Source organism: Talpa occidentalis, unplaced genomic scaffold, assembly GCF_014898055.3.
Source record: "Talpa occidentalis isolate TD23 unplaced genomic scaffold, MPIMG_talOcc4v2.1 talOcc4.3, whole genome shotgun sequence".
Classification (NCBI taxonomy): Eukaryota; Metazoa; Chordata; class Mammalia; order Eulipotyphla; family Talpidae; genus Talpa; species Talpa occidentalis.
In genome coordinates, this window is record NW_023603184.1 from 40220945 (window position 1) to 40237752 (window position 16808).

Here is a 16808-nt window from a genome sequence, read left to right on the forward strand (position 1 = left end):
CAGTCTGACCTCTGGCCTAGTTATTCCCACATTTTTTCCTTTAAGGGAACTTTCTCTGCCCTATACCTATAGCAATACTGTCCGTTTGCCTGCAGTCAAACAGGCCCCAGCACGTGCGAGAATGAAAGGCATTGTGTCTCCTGGCCTTCTGCAGCAAGCAGAGCTGTGAGCCCATGAGTTAGCATTGGACTTACTTGTCAAGGTGACTCTCCCTCACCCAAGCATTGAAGATTAGCACAAACCTAAAGGCCAAGTTCTTTGTGCTAAAAGCAAAGATCATCTGTCTCATTAATGAATACCTCACTGTGCTGAGGGCTTTAAAGGTGCCATTTAATTCACTCATAGAAGTCCTGTGTGGTTAATGATCATGTCTGCAATTTCCAGACGAAGAACTTGAGGTTCAGAAGCGTGAAGTGACTTGCCTGAGCTCATAGTTTGTGAATGGCAGCGCTGGAGCAGACAGAGCCAACTTCATCATTTCCCTATGCCCTGCCTCTGAGCAAAGTGGTAGCTCTTCCGGGGCTCACCTTTTCTCACTCACAGGACCACGTGGGCCTCTGTTTTCAGCCAGAAAGGGCAAGCGAGCATGTAGAGGAAGGGGCTCTGGTGATCTCACTTTCCTGGCTGCAAGGCTCCAGGATCAATCTTGAATTCCCCCACGGCCTCCTTCACCCCTGCAGTTGATCTGGAACAGGGTGAGGTCCCAGGAACTCAACTAAGCAGGAAACTTAGCTCTGAGTTTCCTAGGACCCCAGGCAGACAGAGAACAAGATTGGTATGTAACCACCATATGAGCGAGTCCTCTCATTAAGACTGGGAATGTTTACTAATTGCCCACTCTCTGCCAACCACGGTGCCCAAGCTCACGGAAACAAAGTGAAGTGAGACACCATTGATCTCTGTGGTCGACAAGCTCATAGCAACACAGTCCAATAGAAATATGTGAGCCGCAGATGCAAGCCACATATGTAATTCTCAATTTTCTAGTAACCACATGGAAAAAAGCAAAAGAAACAGGTGAACTTAATTGCATATTTTATTAAATTCAATACATCAAAATGTTATTATTTCAACATATAATTGATATAAAATTAAGAATGAAATAGTTTTTATCTTTTAAACTTCAGCTTCTGTGCATTTTGCACTTTTCACTCAGAAACAACCATATTCTAAGTGTCCCCAAAGTCCCTCCACCTAGGCCACCATGATTGATATTCTGCTTAACTAAATAACCTTTTCTGGGCCTCTGTGATGGCTCAAGGGGTTAAGATGCAACCTATGAAGCTAGCCGCAGCCACTGCAGCAAGAGTTTGATCCCCAGCCAGGGAGCTACCCACATGGCACAGCAGACCTCTCCTGCCTCACCCGCTGCTCCCCTCAGCAGTGTAGTTCAGTCAGTCTGCCTGTTCTGTTCCCCACTCTGCCTCTGGTGAATCCTCTCACCACCCTCCCAACACCTCTGGCCTGTACCCTAGCTCTTGTATGCATAAACAGATAAAGTTTTTTTTTAAAAAAAGAGAAAAGAAAAAATACTAAATAAACTTTTCCTTATCTTGAACTTTCAGAAGAAAGGATTATAGGACTTGCTGTTGGAGCCTGGAACAGTCATGTGCTTTCAAAAGTGGTCAAGTGATCAAGATCCATAAATGCATGTAGTCCTTGCAATTTTTCTTTTTTGTTTATTTTAATTTCATGATATGTGAATATATTTTTAATATAAGAAAACCAAGCAATAAAGTAAATTGCCCCTTAACCTCCCCCAATACTACTCCATTCCCAGAAGTGAACTTAGTTGTCAAGTAGTTGGCTATAGATCCTTCTACGCATTTGTAGGCATACATTTTATTTTATCGCCCATAAGTACTACAGAGTATATAATGTTCCACAACTTGGATTTCTGTAATAATTATATTTTTTGGATGTTCTTTTCATGTATGTATATGGATTCACTTCATTCTTTGTAATTATGGCATAATATTCCATAACTGTATCTCTACTGGAGGGCTTTTTAGTTGTTTTTAGTTTAATTTTTTAATGTTACTAATTGTGCTATAATAAGCATTCTTGTACCCACCTATGGGTGCATTTGTGAAAAACTTTTCTGGAGCAGATGAAAAGGAGTGTATCTTGTGGCCCAAAGGGAATCTACATCTTCAGTGACAGTGGGTGCTGTCAAGCTGTCCTCCAAAAAGAAACCTGATTTATGCCCCACCCCACGCACAGCGTGAGGATCCCCACTTTCCCACACTCTTGTGTACGCTCGAGCTATGCCTATTGTAAGCAGGGGAATTGTTAGGGGGAAAGGATGTCCTGAGCTAATCCCATACAGGCATTGTGGACCCCACCCCCACTCCAGACTAAAGCCATCAAGACCTTGGGAAAGACAAATCCCATCATCACCAAAGGGAAGGTGGCTGGGACCTGAGGGTGGAGTTGGGCAGCCAGGTTGGGTATAAAAAACAAACACGTGGGCCTTGGGGGGCTCGCGGTCGCTCGCCTCCTGGCTTCACGGCTCCTGGCTGGCGGCCAGCTCTCAGAGCGCCATTTTGGGATTCCTGATCGGCGGATCGGGTAGGACTCATTTAAAACTTTGTCTCCCACTTTTCTCCCTGAGCTGTACATTTCCTCATTTCCCCTTCCCTTGTAAATAAAGCTTTTATTAACCTTTCGCGTGTGCCTGCAGTAGAGCATTGATAAGTCCTTTTAAGCGCGCGGGTGAGGACCCACAGTCAGGCACCCCGTTTTGTATCGGGGTTGCTCTACAACAGTATCAGAAGTGTGAGTCTTTTGGCAACGACACAAAAGTAGTAAAAAGTAGTAAAAAACAAATTCTTTCCAAATTTATTCTGCAGTATCCTCCTATTCACATCCAAGCACCCAATTCCAGGCTCTGAGTGAGTCGTTCATCAATTTTTATCAAATCAATGAGAACAAGATGACATCACTGTCTCTCACTGGGAGCATTAGAGTCTAATGCAAATGACAAAATATGGTTGATATTACCCTAGAACAACAATCTCTCAAGAAAGGCCCAAATGGGGCTTCTCTGGTGGCACAGGGGTTAGTCTCAGCGCTGTCAAGCTATTGCCAGCCACTGCAGCACGAGTTCGATCCCTGGCCAGGGAGAGGACCCACATGGCACAGCAAACCTCTCCCGTCTTGCCCACTGCTCCCCTCTGCAGTGTATTTCAGTGGATCCGCCTGTTCTGCTCCCCACTCTGTCTCTGGTGAATCCTCTCACTCCCTACACCCCAGTTCTTGTATGCATAAATAAATCTTAAAAAAAAAAAAAAGAAATGCCCAAGTGGAGACCAATGCACCCCCTCTTGGTGAATCCAGTTTCCCCTCCAGGACTAGCACAGACCCCTGGTTCTTTGATTGAACATTAATAAAGTCGTTAGTTATGTAAGTCTTATAGGAAAAGGCAGAATTCTTGGAGCATGGAGATCAGCCAGTTGCTTGAGACCAGACAGACCCTGAAGGGAGACCCTGGGGGAAACAAGTCCTCACCTGACTAGGAAAGCAGAGGGCCCCATATTCCCACTTTACTGAGCTGCACACATGCTCACGAGCAGGGAGGCCAGCACGCCCATCCCTGCTCACACTTATTTCAGTTCTTCCTTTGTGCCAAGCTCCAACTGGATCCAAATATGGTAAATGTTTTCTGTGTAATTTCTCAGCACTGACCTTTAAGTGACTCAACTGTTCTCCAAATATGTGAGCTATCTTCATTCTCCAGGGCAAAGATCACAGGACAAGCTGATGGCTCTCGTAGGGCATGACCCCCGAGTGTGACCACAAAGCTATACGTGTTCTCACAAAGCCCTCTCATCACAGTTCCTGTGACATTTCAGCTTTACCATGAATTTAAACCTTGCTCAAAGTTTGGATGCACAGGGAGAGCAGGAAGAGATTGCATCACTCTCATAGCCCCTACTCTTAATCAGAATTATCATGACTGCTATTTTTATAGCATTACTTTGAGTAAAATAATATCTTCTTAAAATGGCCTTCAATAAAACAAAGGGCATCATGATAGAGATGATTTCCTTTACAGGCTTTCTGCTAGGACCAGAGGACAATATCCAGGCAGGCAGCCTCCTGGCCACTGGGGAAGGGGAGCAGATGAGCTGACAAGGAGTCAGACACCTGCCATGGTCTCAGCATCTGCTTTGAGTCTCTAGAACATTTATGAATATCCCAGGCAACATATGGCACTTGCAAGCAAATTCATTTGAACCATGCTACCCAAGAACTGATCTTAAAATCAGAATCTGTGCATTGATTTGTTTGCTTATCAAACTTATTCACACTAGACCTGAGCCAGGTGGTGTCCTAAGGTCTGCATATAATGAACAGAAAAGGCCTGGAGTGAGCTCTTATGGAGCTTTGATCCAATGGGAAAAACACAAACAGGTGATTGCAACACAGTGAAGTGAGTGTTATAGTTATGGGAGCTACTGAGAGAGGCACAGTCCTCGAGGGACTGGAAAGCTAGTGAAGGAAGACTATCTCAGGAAAGGGAATTCATGATTGCTGGGCCAAAGTCTCAGAGGAAAGGAACTAAGCTGGAACTAGAACACACAGGGGAGTTTGACCTTGGCAAGAAGGAGGTGTCTTTTTTTGAGCAGGAGGGTGGGGTGGGGAAGGAAGGATGGCCAAAGACAAGGACATAGAATAGGTGAGGCACAGTGCTTGCATGTACAATTAGTTTGGGGTGCAAGGGGTTAGGAGGGAGGTTGAGTGCTGAGTAGGAATGAGATTCTGGGGTCCCACATTTGACAAAGATTATAATAGGCACTGTGGGGGAATGAAGAGTATTGAATGAGAAATATTCTGACCACAGTATGAAATGTTGGGTGCTCTCCCCTGGTGCCTACATCCTGAGCGAGGATGTAGAGAAATCAAGTAGGTGGATTCACCAGATGGAGATTTTAGAAGCCATTGAATTACCCTATCATGGAGCTAGATGAGGAAGGAAGTGAAGAGCAAAGGGAGATGACACACAGAGAAAAAAAATATCTATTTCTGGGCTGTCACCTCAGTGAGGGTTGTCACCAAGCACCCGCCACTGGCGTCATAAAGCAGAGCATCATTCTCAATTCCCCCCTGAACTTCAATCCATCATCAAGATCCATCAGGTTCATGACCTATCTAGTGCTTTAGTTTGTTGACTTCTCATCCTCCCTGGTTCAAGGGCTTGGTTCCCACAGGGCACCGTTAATGCTATGATTACAGGACAGACCTTTGTGTCAGAGTTGTTTCCCTGCCAAGGTTAAAAGCTCAAATGGTTTCCAGGACCACATAACACATGAGTGAAACTGCCAAGCACTGTGGTGCCATTGCAAAGCCTTTTTCCATCAAACAGGAAAGGAATACGAGTCATGAGAGTCTGTGTCTATTTTGCTAGATCTTTCTATATTTTTAAGAAATGCCTAACAGGTTTACAGAAAAGTTTCATGAGTCTACGGCCATACCACCCTGAACGCGCCCGATCTCGTCTGATCTCGGAAGCTAAGCAGGGTCGGGCCTGGTTAGTACTTGGATGGGAGAAAAGTTTCATGATTTTTAAACGCAGGCAAATGGTTCACACTTAAAATAGGGATGTTTAGGGGTGAAGAGTACTGAAGTCTGAAAATTTGAAATGCATAAAAAGACCCACTGGTAGGTAGATGGAAGCGTGGATAGAGATGTGTTACAGGAAATAGAGAACAAGTGTTCATTCTTGGACCTAGGTGATGCATAAGAAAATGCGAGAGGAAATTTTTAATTGAAAAAGAATTATAAATGCACCAGCCACAACTCTGTAACTTCTGTTACAAGTTGTAATAGACTTTATGAAAGTGAGCTAGAGATTAGTGAGTTAATAATATATATTTTTTATTTATTTTTTTAATTTGTCGACTTGATGGGGGTTTTTTGATGAGTGTGTGTTAATAATATAAAGAGCATAGACTATTCTATGCCCTAGAATATTTACTAAATACTAGCTACTATTCCAAAAGGAGGAATTGGATATAGATTGGAAGAGCAACTACATGAATTTCATTGAGGGGCTTTCTTCCTCTTTCACAGAGTATAGGGGCCAGGCTTCCACTCTGTTCTGAGAACTTACACGTGTTATTTCCATCTCAGCGCCTCACACTTCTCACTTTTTAACGAATGAAATTGGAGTCTAAACTCTCCTGAGTTTCCGAAGGTCATCTCCCGTTTGCCCCCATAGGAGGGTCTTCACGCATCCCTTCCCCAAGGCCTTCCTAACATAAAAACTACATTTCCCAGGAGCGCCCTTAGGTGCCGACGTCGCGCAGTTCTTTGCCGTCACTCCGCGCCCTTTATACCCACTTCCGCCCACGAGCTACTTCCTTTCCTTTCGGCGGCAAGATGGCGGTGCAGATTTCCAAGAAGAGGAAGGTGAGACCGTGGGGCTTGCATCTGGGGGACTGCAGCGCCTCTCGCTTCAGTGGCTTCTCAAGGTGCCGTACTGAGGCCCGCAGTTCGGTGCGCTGCCCCAGGGAGTGGCCTGGACTTAGTGGTACTCCCACAGGCCGGGGATGGCGGTGGATTGAGTGCGGGGCCCGAACTGAGCAGTCGTAATGTGGCGGGGAAGGGAGGACAGCGCCGAGATGAGCCCCGAGCGCCCTTGCTTCCCGGAGGAAGGCGCCTGTGAGCATTTCGTGGTGGACAAGTAGAACTAGTTAACGTGTTATTTTGGCAGCGTGAGCCATTCCCCGTAGTTCTGCCATGGCTTCGGTCTTCTAGATCTCTCCGGGCGCAGCCCTCCATCCCCGAGGACGGCTACTGGAAAAGCTGCCGAGTTTTGGGGTGGTGGGGGGGTTGTTTTTGTCTTTTGCTCCATTTGCTCCCATCTGGGAAAAGGCCTGGGCTTGCATAGGGCTGGGGCCTGGGAACAACGCTTCCTGGCATTTAACTTTAAATCTTCCAATGGGAGGGCTGTAAAGTCGATTTATTTTAGAAATAGGCAATTTGCCATTTTGTGTGTACGTACATCGATGTTAAAATTAAATCCACACGCTTGTGAGTTAGGGTTTGTCGATTCTAGTTAGGGGTAAGACATAGGTACCTCAAGAGAAGAAAGCTAACAGGACGGTGTGTCCACAAACGAGGCTGCTTAACTGAGTCCCTACCTGTTTTCCCAACTACAAGTGTAGTGGTGCCTGTTGTGCTGAATGAATGAGTTGCAAATGTGCCCACTGTAGAGCAGTTTTATGTTCGGCATGCGTATCTATGATGGTCTCAACCCTTCAGTGAAGAGATGATGACGAGTCTGACTGGAGGTATCACCTTTGTTCGCGTGGCCCTGCTCTGTGCTGCGTTCTGTGGCACAGTTTTAAGGGTCCCTGCATCAAAGAACTTCCAAAAGATGACTTAGAGGCATTTGTCTGAGAAGGGTTATTCCATGCCTGTTGAAAAACCAAGAATCATAGACTGAAGACATGTCATTTACTGGTGGTGGTGGATTTTGATGAGGGTTGCTTGAGCAGAAAAACTAGGGCAGGAAAAGTAAGCCTGCACTTTGTTCTCATTTTGAATTTTACTTTCTGCTAGTTTGTCGCTGACGGCATCTTCAAAGCTGAACTGAACGAGTTCCTCACTCGGGAGCTGGCTGAAGATGGCTACTCGGGAGTTGAAGTCCGAGTTACACCAACCAGGACAGAAATTATCATCTTAGCCACCAGGTAAAACTTAATTTTCCTGACTGCCACCTATCACTGTATATACTAAGATGTTGTGTATACTGTTCTGGAAACTTAAAGGGGACAGTGAATCTGGCTTTAGGAAATGTAGGGGTTTTATTCCCCCCTTAACTTTAATTCTAACTCTAGCTTGTATCATTCATAATTTATACTTGTATCAGAAGAATGAAATTTTACTACTGTGTATGTGCAGGATTAAAGTTACACCTGAAATTGTGAGAGCCACGAATTGTCTTTTTTTTTCTCCAGGACACAGAATGTTCTTGGTGAGAAAGGCCGTCGCATTCGGGAATTGACCGCTGTGGTTCAGAAGAGGTTTGGCTTTCCTGAGGGCAGTGTAGAGGTGAGTGATCCCACCTTGGGCTACAGGTTATTGTGGACTTGGCAGTGGCTCTTTCAGGCAATACTTTAAAAAATCTTTACCGTCCCCCAGAAGACTTAGTTTATTCACCTTGGATAGAGCAGTGATACGTGATGGATTGTCTGGCTCCGTCCTTGGTGTGGCTGTAGGAAGAACTGAGATTTAAGAGTGGACGGAATGTGCTAGGTGTGGATAGTAAAAGTGCCTCGGTACTTCCGGGTTACAAGTGCTACCTGCTTTTTTATGCAGCTTTTTAGTTGAAACAAAGATAACAAATTTAAAGATGTACCTTGTTTTCCTTTTTAAAGCTTTATGCTGAAAAGGTGGCCACACGAGGCCTGTGTGCCATTGCCCAAGCAGAGTCTCTGCGCTACAAACTCCTTGGAGGCCTTGCTGTGAGGAGGTAAGTGTCCTGAGACTTAATGTTTGTGCCTTTTTGTGGATCAAGATGTGATGTGTTTGCCATTTTGTTAATTCAACAAATGCACTTTCTGCGTGGTCATCTGTTAGTCTCTGTGGGTTTCAGCAGTAAGATAATTCTGATTTATGTCCTCACGGACCTGGCAGTGGCGAGATAGACTGATAAAGGAAGCACGTTTTTAAAGTCAGTCCTGTAGTGAACTGTTCCAGTGCTTTGGGGGTAGAGCAAAAATAGAATTTCTTCAGGAAGGGGAGGTTAAGATTCCTGTTGAAGTCATTCAGCTCCATTGTCTGTTAACTCCATTGGGAATATAGCGAGAAGACCTAGGCCTCGTGGGGGAGAGCTTAAAATCTGGTTGTGTATAGGTAGTAACAGCAGTGATGGACTATAAAGGAGGTGCCATGGTCCTGGAGTTGGGCCTACTGATGAGATTTTATAGCAGGCGGTTCTTGGTGCAGTTTAAATCTGGTATGCCTTGTTTAGGTGTCTGGAAATGAGGGGGTACCTAATGCCAAACCCTGCAAGGTTTTTCAGCAGAGAAAGGACGCCAAGAACTGCTGTAGGTGTGTTGATTTGTGAAGATGGTGATAGAAAACGCTGCCCACAGGGTTTGAAGGATAGTTCTACCACTGTCGGTGGTTTTCAAAAGTTTGGTCCCTGGGCCAACAACACTGATCATCTTTAGGACTTTTTAGAAATGAAAGTTCTCAGTCTTCACCCCAGACCCACTGAATTGGAAAATGGGGGTGTAGCCTGGTCATCTTTCTTAATTACTCCTGGTAATTTTTTGTGCACCAAAGTTTGACTTAGAATTTCTGAGACTTGAGTAACTTAACTGAAGTTCTGATCCCTGGATCTCCATCTCCTATCTCTAAATGTGATTTGGGGGGCGGGGGGTGAGGATTAGATGAAATTAGATAACATGAATGGGTATGCCTGTGATAGGTCTCAACTCCTTAACTTCCCTGTTGAAAGTGGTGGCTGGCCCGCTGCTGATAAGTTGAGGAATATTTTAGTAAACCATAAAGGGGGACTCTGACTGGGATACTTCTTGGTTCTACTGGTTGCTTGATTTAGAAATCCTGAGGCAAATTTTATATAGGCAGTTCTGTTGGCCAAGGTGGGACTATAAGGGCTTGCTCCAGAATTGGTGGTTGTCAGCTTGATAACTATGAGCTCATTGGTGTGGGTATTGATTTTGGTTGCACTACCTGGAGAGTATTTTAAATATGTGGTTTCAACTATAGTTGGGAGGTAAGAGCGAGAACAAGCTAGAACTTGACCACTCTCCCCAGGCTGCAAATGTACTTGACCTTGCTGTGGGGCCCAGGCTTTGGGGACTTTGTTCTAGTCTTTTAGCCTTTTGGGAATGGTTATAAGAACAACCAAGGTTAAGAAGCACTTGGTTAGGCGGAACTTCTAAGAGTTAGCCTGAGATTAGATGTGATAGGTGTAGATGAGAACTTTTTCCCCTTGGGCCAGGTTCTGATCAAATTTGTACTTCAGTAAAGGAACTTTGGAAATAGTGTAGACTAGTATATTATTGGGGTTTTGCGCCCTTTTACCTTTAATGTGGGGTGGGGTTGAGCAGTCCTGGTTTTGGTAATCATACAAAATGCTCTCTCTTGCTCTCCCAAAGGGCCTGCTATGGTGTGCTGCGGTTCATCATGGAAAGTGGGGCCAAAGGCTGTGAGGTCGTGGTATCCGGGAAACTCCGAGGACAGAGGGCTAAATCCATGAAGTTTGTGGATGGTCTGATGATCCACAGCGGGGACCCTGTTAACTACTACGTCGACACTGCCGTGCGCCACGTGCTACTGAGACAGGGTGAGCAGCAGGGCAAGCTTGGGGCCAGGGGTCTTAACAGACAGGAATGCCATCCCACGCACACCTCAGTGTGTGGAATTTGCCTCGGATGTAGTGGAGCCTGTGTGTACCCCTTGGGTTTGGTGATGAGCTTCATCAGAATTGAGCTGTCCTTGTCTCAGCCACCTGCGTACCCTTCGGTGATGATACGATGACGAGTCAGAAAGGTCACATCGTGCACTTGGGTCTTGTCAGTGCCACGTTCTGTGGTGCTGTGCGTGACTTCCTTTTGCAAAAGTGTCCTGTTTATTGATTGATTAGAGGCATTTGTCTGAGAAGGGGCCAGAAACAAGGGTGTTTGAGTAACCTACTGCCCTGTTGCGTCGTGGGGGCATGTGAAACCACAGCTACCTCTCCTAATGGTGGCATCTCCTAGGTGTGCTGGGCATCAAAGTAAAGATCATGCTGCCTTGGGACCCAAGTGGTAAGATTGGCCCTAAGAAGCCCCTCCCTGACCACGTGAGCATCGTGGAGCCTAAAGATGAGATACTGCCCACCACCCCCATCTCGGAACAGAAGGGTGGGAAGCCAGAGCCGCCAGCCATGCCCCAGCCGGTGCCCACAGCATAACAGGTATTTCTGAAGGGGGTTGTTGGGGGTTCCTTTGTCTCCCCATTAATACTTTGTATCCCACACTGTGGTAGCCACTTGGTGAATAAAACTTGGATTATACTTGCTTTACATGGGAGAACATAGGAGCCCATTTAGCCCAAATTCCTACGTTTACTATTGTGTTTGAAATAGGAGAGTTCCTTTATTGTCCTCTCTTACCTGCTCACAAATTTTCAAGGGCTCTTATAATTAGTTGCCAGTCCTTGAGTCTCCTTAAAACAGTAACATCAACCCTCTCCTGTACTCGGTTCTGTGTGTGTGTATTTGTTAATCTTGATAACAAGCCCTAAATAGGGCCTCCCTGGTGGCACAGGGAAAAGTCTCAACGCTCTTAAGCTATAGCCAGCCACTGTGGCATGAGTTCAATCCCTGGCCAGGGAGCTACCCACATGGCAAAGTAGACCTCTCCCGTCTCTCTTGCTCCCCTCAGCAGTGTATTTCAGTGCATCTGTCTGCTCTGCTCCCCACTCTGTCTGGTGAATCGTCTCCTCCCCCTCTTCCCTCCCGCACCTCTAGCCTGGACCCCAGTTCTTGTGTGCATAAACAAATAAAAATAAATCATTTAAAAAAACAAACCCTAAAGGGGAGTGTAGGCCCATTTTGGGAAATGAAAGGACCCAGCAGTAAGGCTAGCTTTCAGTTCTCACTGTTTACTTTGTTTGGTTTCAGGGGCACGATGGCAGCCTGCATCGAGTCTGGATGTTGCTCTGTAAGGACCTTCAATAAAATCTTTTAAAAAGACACGTGGCCTGACCAGATCATGATTGTATGTCCAGTATCCAGCCTGAGGGTAATGTTGCCCCTTGGCAGCTTTCCTGGCTTGATTCTTAGAGCTGCCAGGCTCGGTGTTTCTCCGGGCGTCAGTCCTTTCCCTGCAGTCCTCATGGCTTCACCTGTGGTTAGGGCCAGACGGGAGAACACATGTGGGGGAAAACCAACACTGAGGGAGAGGTGCAGCCTGGCTGCCAACAGGGCAGCACTTTTAGAACCTGTAGTTCAGGATTTAGGTTTAGAGGATTTTCTGATGCATAAGGAAATGTGTGTTGCACATAGAAAATAAAGATGCCGGTTGCGTCTTGAGTCACACCATGCTGCAGGCATTCATGCTTTGTATACATTCTGAGGAGGGACTTGCCTTTGTGACACTGTCATGGGCTGAGAGTCAAGTCAGGCAACCTCTTTATCCTGGTGGCTCTAAGACTGCCTGGTGAGAGAGCCTGGCTCCACAGATGTGCGGGGCCTCTAGTCGTTGGTCTTCTCAGCGAGACTAAGCTGCGTAAGACAAACCCTGTGTGTTTCTACTGCTTGGCGTGCGGGAAGCCACAGTAGTTGGATTATTATGGGGATTCACTGACAAATGGGCACTCTCCCCCTCTGACATTGTGGTGTTTGTGTTGAACTGTCTTCACAGTGACATCTCACTGTGACATTTCTTGAGTGGAGACACCCAGAATTCTCTAACCACTGGCATGGTTCATCGGTAATTGCCAATTCGTGGTATTTCAGGGTGTGGGTTCACGAATTGCATGTGGTGTGTCATGGCTGGGACCTAGAGCCTGAGTACAAATGGTTCTTAATTCTCCACTTGTCCAGACCACCCCTTTCTAAGCCATCCTAAGTGTTCTGGGGGGGTTGAAATGACGCTTGGAACAGACTGGCTAGTGTTAAGTCTCGGAAATGAGGGTGTATGTAAAGTGAGATTTGAGTACCTTTTTTTTCTATTCACCCCCAAATAGATAGGCAGCTGTTGTGTTGGGGTACCATGGGGACTGGATGATTTGTAAGATTTATTTATCCTTGGAGGGTAAAGCTGTTGCCATTTTGCAATTCTACTGGAAATGTTGGTGTTTAAACAGAGCTGAAACTGTTCTATTCCTGTATTTATTTTTGGACCTCTGTGTGTGTGCCCAGTAATGAGGGAGTAACTAGATGTCTTAAAGCATCCACAGCACTGGGTGTTGAAAACAGGGAAAACTATGGTGTAGAGTCTTAGCAGCTAGTACTGGCATAGTACTAGACACATATTTGATTTCAGTGATTTGAGTTCCTTATTTTCCTAGTGTCTTCTGCCCTGCAGTTGTCTAAAATGAGAGTGTCTGGGATTCAGTAGTGCTGCTATTCCCCACCAGGTGGTGCTGTAATAAAAGGAACCAAAGCAGCAGCTTGGGGAGGGAAAAATAAACTTAAGTGTGACGTGTGTAAAAGCAAGTTATTAATACATGTGTATAGCTTGAACTACTTTACATGAACATCCCTTGTAGGCACTGCTCAGATCAAGAAAGGGAGAGAATTTGGAGGTTTTAATCTTTTTCAGAAGACCACACAAGGTAAATGTAGAGCTTAGGAGAGCAGTCAGTAGCCACAGCCCATCCAGAAATGCAAGCCACCCTAGAGGATGTCATCCCTGCCTGGCCCAGGTGCCTGCAGTGGAGAGAAAGCAAACTGACCCCTTGGCTTCCACTTTGGAAGTGGCCCAACTGCTACACCTCTCCCCGTGATGGACAAGGTATGGTGCTGGCAGTAAAAATTTTATAAAGCCCTGGAAATAAGACTGTTGGCGTCACAGGAGCAAATGCTAACACCTTTCACGGACAAAAGCTTTCTGTCGGGCTCCAAAGTGTCAGACTCTGGTTATTAGCATTCCTGGCAGCTGGTGACAGGGGCCTCAAATGGGCCGGGAGCTGACCAGCTTTCCCATCGCGCAAGGGAAGGACGCCTAGAGTGTGGACTGGAGAACCAGGCAAAGAGCACAGAAACTGGTGAGGGGGGAAGGGCTTCATGCAGGGGAGTTGTACTCCCAAACAGAATCTGGGTTTGCAAACTACTCTTACAAAGGCTGCTGGCGGCCTCCCTGGTGGCACAAGGGGTTTAGCACCTCACTGTGGAGCAGTCTGCAGCCTCTGCAGCATGAGTTCGATCCCCAGCCTGCCAGGGAGCAACCCACATGGTGCAGCAGACCTCTCCTATCCCCACACTGCTCCCCTCAGCAGTGTATTTCAGTCAGTCTGCCTGTTCTGTTCCCCACTCTGTCTCTGGTGAATCCTCTCACCTGCACCCCAGCTCTTCTATGTATAAATAAATAAATCTTTAAAAAAAAAACCAAAGGCTGGGCCTCCCAGGTGGCGCAGCGGTTGAGCGCTGGGTTGCGAAGCTGCCCGCAGCCTCTGCAGTGCCGGTTCGATCCCCGGCTGCTCCCCGGCCACCGGAGGAGGGTCCCGCATGGCTTGCAGACCCCTCCTGCCGCCCGCTGCTCCCCTTAGCAGTGTACTTCGGTCATTCTGCCTTGGCTCTGGTGAATTCTCTCACCCTCCCGCTCTTCTGACTGTACCCAGTGTTTGTATGTATCAATCAATCAATCAATAAATCTTTAAAAAAAAAAAAAAAAAAAAACGAAGGCTGCTGGACCCTACAGCAGAGTGATCATCTGTGGAGCCTGCTCCCCTTCCCGCTGCTGTGAACACTTTAGGGGGAGGTTCAACACAGACCTCAGCTCACCTGTCAACCAAAGTAGGCAAGGCTGTCCTCTGGGGTGTGGGATACCTTTCTCTTCAGGGTGCTTTACAAAGGGGTGTAAGGGCAGGAACGGCCACTGAGCAGGTTTTCTGACCAGCAGACCGGGTAAAGGAGGAGTCTTGAGTCCTTAGTGGCTTTTGCAGGTCTTTTATTTAGATTTACCAGGCATATGGCAGGCAGTGGTGCTGGGGGACCGGGAGGCTGGCAGTCCTCCCAGCCCCCAGCAAGTCCTCACTCTATCTGGGCTCTCTCTGGCCTGCTCTCGGCTCCGTTCGTTCTTGGCTTGTGCTGGTGTCCCCGTGATGCCGCCCTTATAAACTCAGTCTCTCAGCCCAGGTGCACCCACTTCAGGTGCCGCCATCAGGCATGCATTCAGGACCACAGGGTTCCCTCATCTATCCTAATGGCAGGAGGGCAGAAAAGCCTGATACTTTTACCTTACCCTACAGTCCACCCCCTCAGGGTTTTCTGCCATACAGTGTATATGTTTCTCTTGGCAATAGAACACTGCAGCCATGGCCCACAAAAACAAATATACATCACAATAGAACAACAAAATACATAAAATACAACAGAACACAAATCCAGGCAGGGCCCCAACCTAGTGGCAAAAGACAAGATTACTGGCACCAGCAGATGATCCACCAAATCTGCTGCCGAAGGCACTGCTCATACGAGGGAGGGGAACCACTCGGGCATCTACTGTCACACACCAGGAGCCGTCAGGCTTCCTGGCCTTCAAGCCACACACCACATCCACCCCCAGGATGCACTTACTCCAGGACTGGGATTCTATACTGTTGGGGGTAATCGCCAACCCTCAGGGTTTCTGTCTGCAGTCGCTCCAGCACTCGGCCTTCATAGCCACCAATGCGACTCGCAGACCCCTGCACTCTGGCCAACCCACTGCACAAGCACATGGGTCAGGGATCCAAACTCCACATGCGGCCTCTCTTGGGTCCCCTCTTTGGCTTGGGCTCCACCCCAAGCCACGTTCCCCACCCGTCCCCCAAAGACGGTTCCTTAGCTCCTCACCCTCGCTCAAGAACAAGCAGGGCGTCACCCACAGGTGATTTCGCGAGACTCACTGGCCTTCCGCAGCTTACTGAGTGCTTAACAGCCACTCAGGGCTTCCCAAACTCAGCAGCAGCAGCAGCTTTTGCCTTAGTTGGCTTTTCTTCCTGCCTAGCTGCTGGGCATACGCAGGCTGCTTTTGGCCATCAAAGCCCACTGGCCACCCCAGATTCCCATCTCCTGGGGTTTACAAACAATAGCATTCCCCGCCCCAGGGTCCCAAAAACTTAACTTGCCAAAGTTCCTCCGCCTTCTGGCGGGATTGTCAGTCCAAATCCATCAGTCCATTAGGCCTCTCCCTGCATCAGCACTGGCGAGCTCCGAATCGAATCGTTGTCCTCTCTTCCCCGACAATTCTTGCTGCCTTGGGGGTCATTGGCTGGTCCTCTCAGGCGTCTCCTCCTCCCGGAGTGGTCTTATCCTGCAGCTCCAGGACCTTGTCCATCTTCTGTGCCGCCATGGCGCCTCCAGCGTCGTCACAGGCAAACATAGTCTGTTACTCCTTAGTCCCTCCAGGTCTTCGGAGGGCTCCATACCCATCTGCATGGATCATCCTGCCGACTTACGCCAATTGTAATGGCAGGAACAGCCACTGAGCAGGTTTTCTGACCCAGCAGACCGGGTAAAGGAGGAGTCAGGGTCCTCAGTGGCTTTTGCAGGTCTTTTATTTAGATTTACCAGGCATATGGCAGCAGGGGTGCTGGGGGGCCGGGAGGCTGGCAGGCCTCCCAGCCCCCAGCAAGTCCTCACTCTATCTGGGCTCTCTGGCCTTCTCTCTGCGTCTCTTCTTCTTCTCTTGCTTCTGCTGGCGTGCTCGTGACGCCACCCTTATAAACTCAGTCTCTCAGCCCAGGTGTACCCACTTCAAGTGCCCGCCATCAGGCATGCATTCAGGACCACAGGGTTCCCTCATCTATCCTAATGGCGGGAGGGCAGAAAAGCCTGATACTTTTTACCTTACCCTAGAGGATCTGAGAAGTGATGGGAGAGGCTGGGCCTTGGCGGCTAGAAACCTGGGTTCAAGTCCTGGTAACAGCACAAGGGTGACCTTGTATCTTCCTGGCCCTCGATGCCACAGGGCTGTTGTAGGCGTTCTCGAGATAAACAACAGTTAAGAGCCCAGGCTTTCAAGCCAAACTATGAATAAAAAGCCAGTCCGCAGGGCACAACAGTTAAATCTCCGTGCCCTCCTCTGCTCCTCTGTATATGGAATTGTTAGCACAGTGCCTGACGCACAGCAAGT

The 16808-nt window shown here is 47.5% G+C and overlaps 1 protein-coding gene and 2 non-coding genes across 3 annotated transcripts; all 3 read left to right on the forward strand.

Moving 5' to 3' along the window:
* The first annotated feature begins 6346 nt into the window (after positions 1 to 6346).
* On the forward strand, positions 6347 to 11738 carry RPS3 (ribosomal protein S3). The gene is made up of 7 exons (XM_037522977.2): positions 6347 to 6414; positions 7570 to 7700; positions 7968 to 8061; positions 8388 to 8482; positions 10140 to 10327; positions 10743 to 10939; positions 11648 to 11738. The coding sequence occupies exons 1-6, from the start codon at positions 6385 to 6387 to the stop codon at positions 10934 to 10936; spliced, it is 732 nt and encodes a 243-aa protein (XP_037378874.1). The 5' UTR covers positions 6347 to 6384; the 3' UTR covers positions 10937 to 10939; positions 11648 to 11738.
* On the forward strand, positions 7264 to 7412 carry LOC119256421 (small nucleolar RNA SNORD15). Its single transcript, XR_005127756.1, has one exon. It is a non-coding gene; the product is annotated as a small nucleolar RNA SNORD15 (small nucleolar RNA).
* On the forward strand, positions 10502 to 10646 carry LOC119256420 (small nucleolar RNA SNORD15). The gene has a single exon (XR_005127755.1). It is a non-coding gene; the product is annotated as a small nucleolar RNA SNORD15 (small nucleolar RNA).
* Positions 11739 to 16808: the final 5070 nt, after the last annotated feature.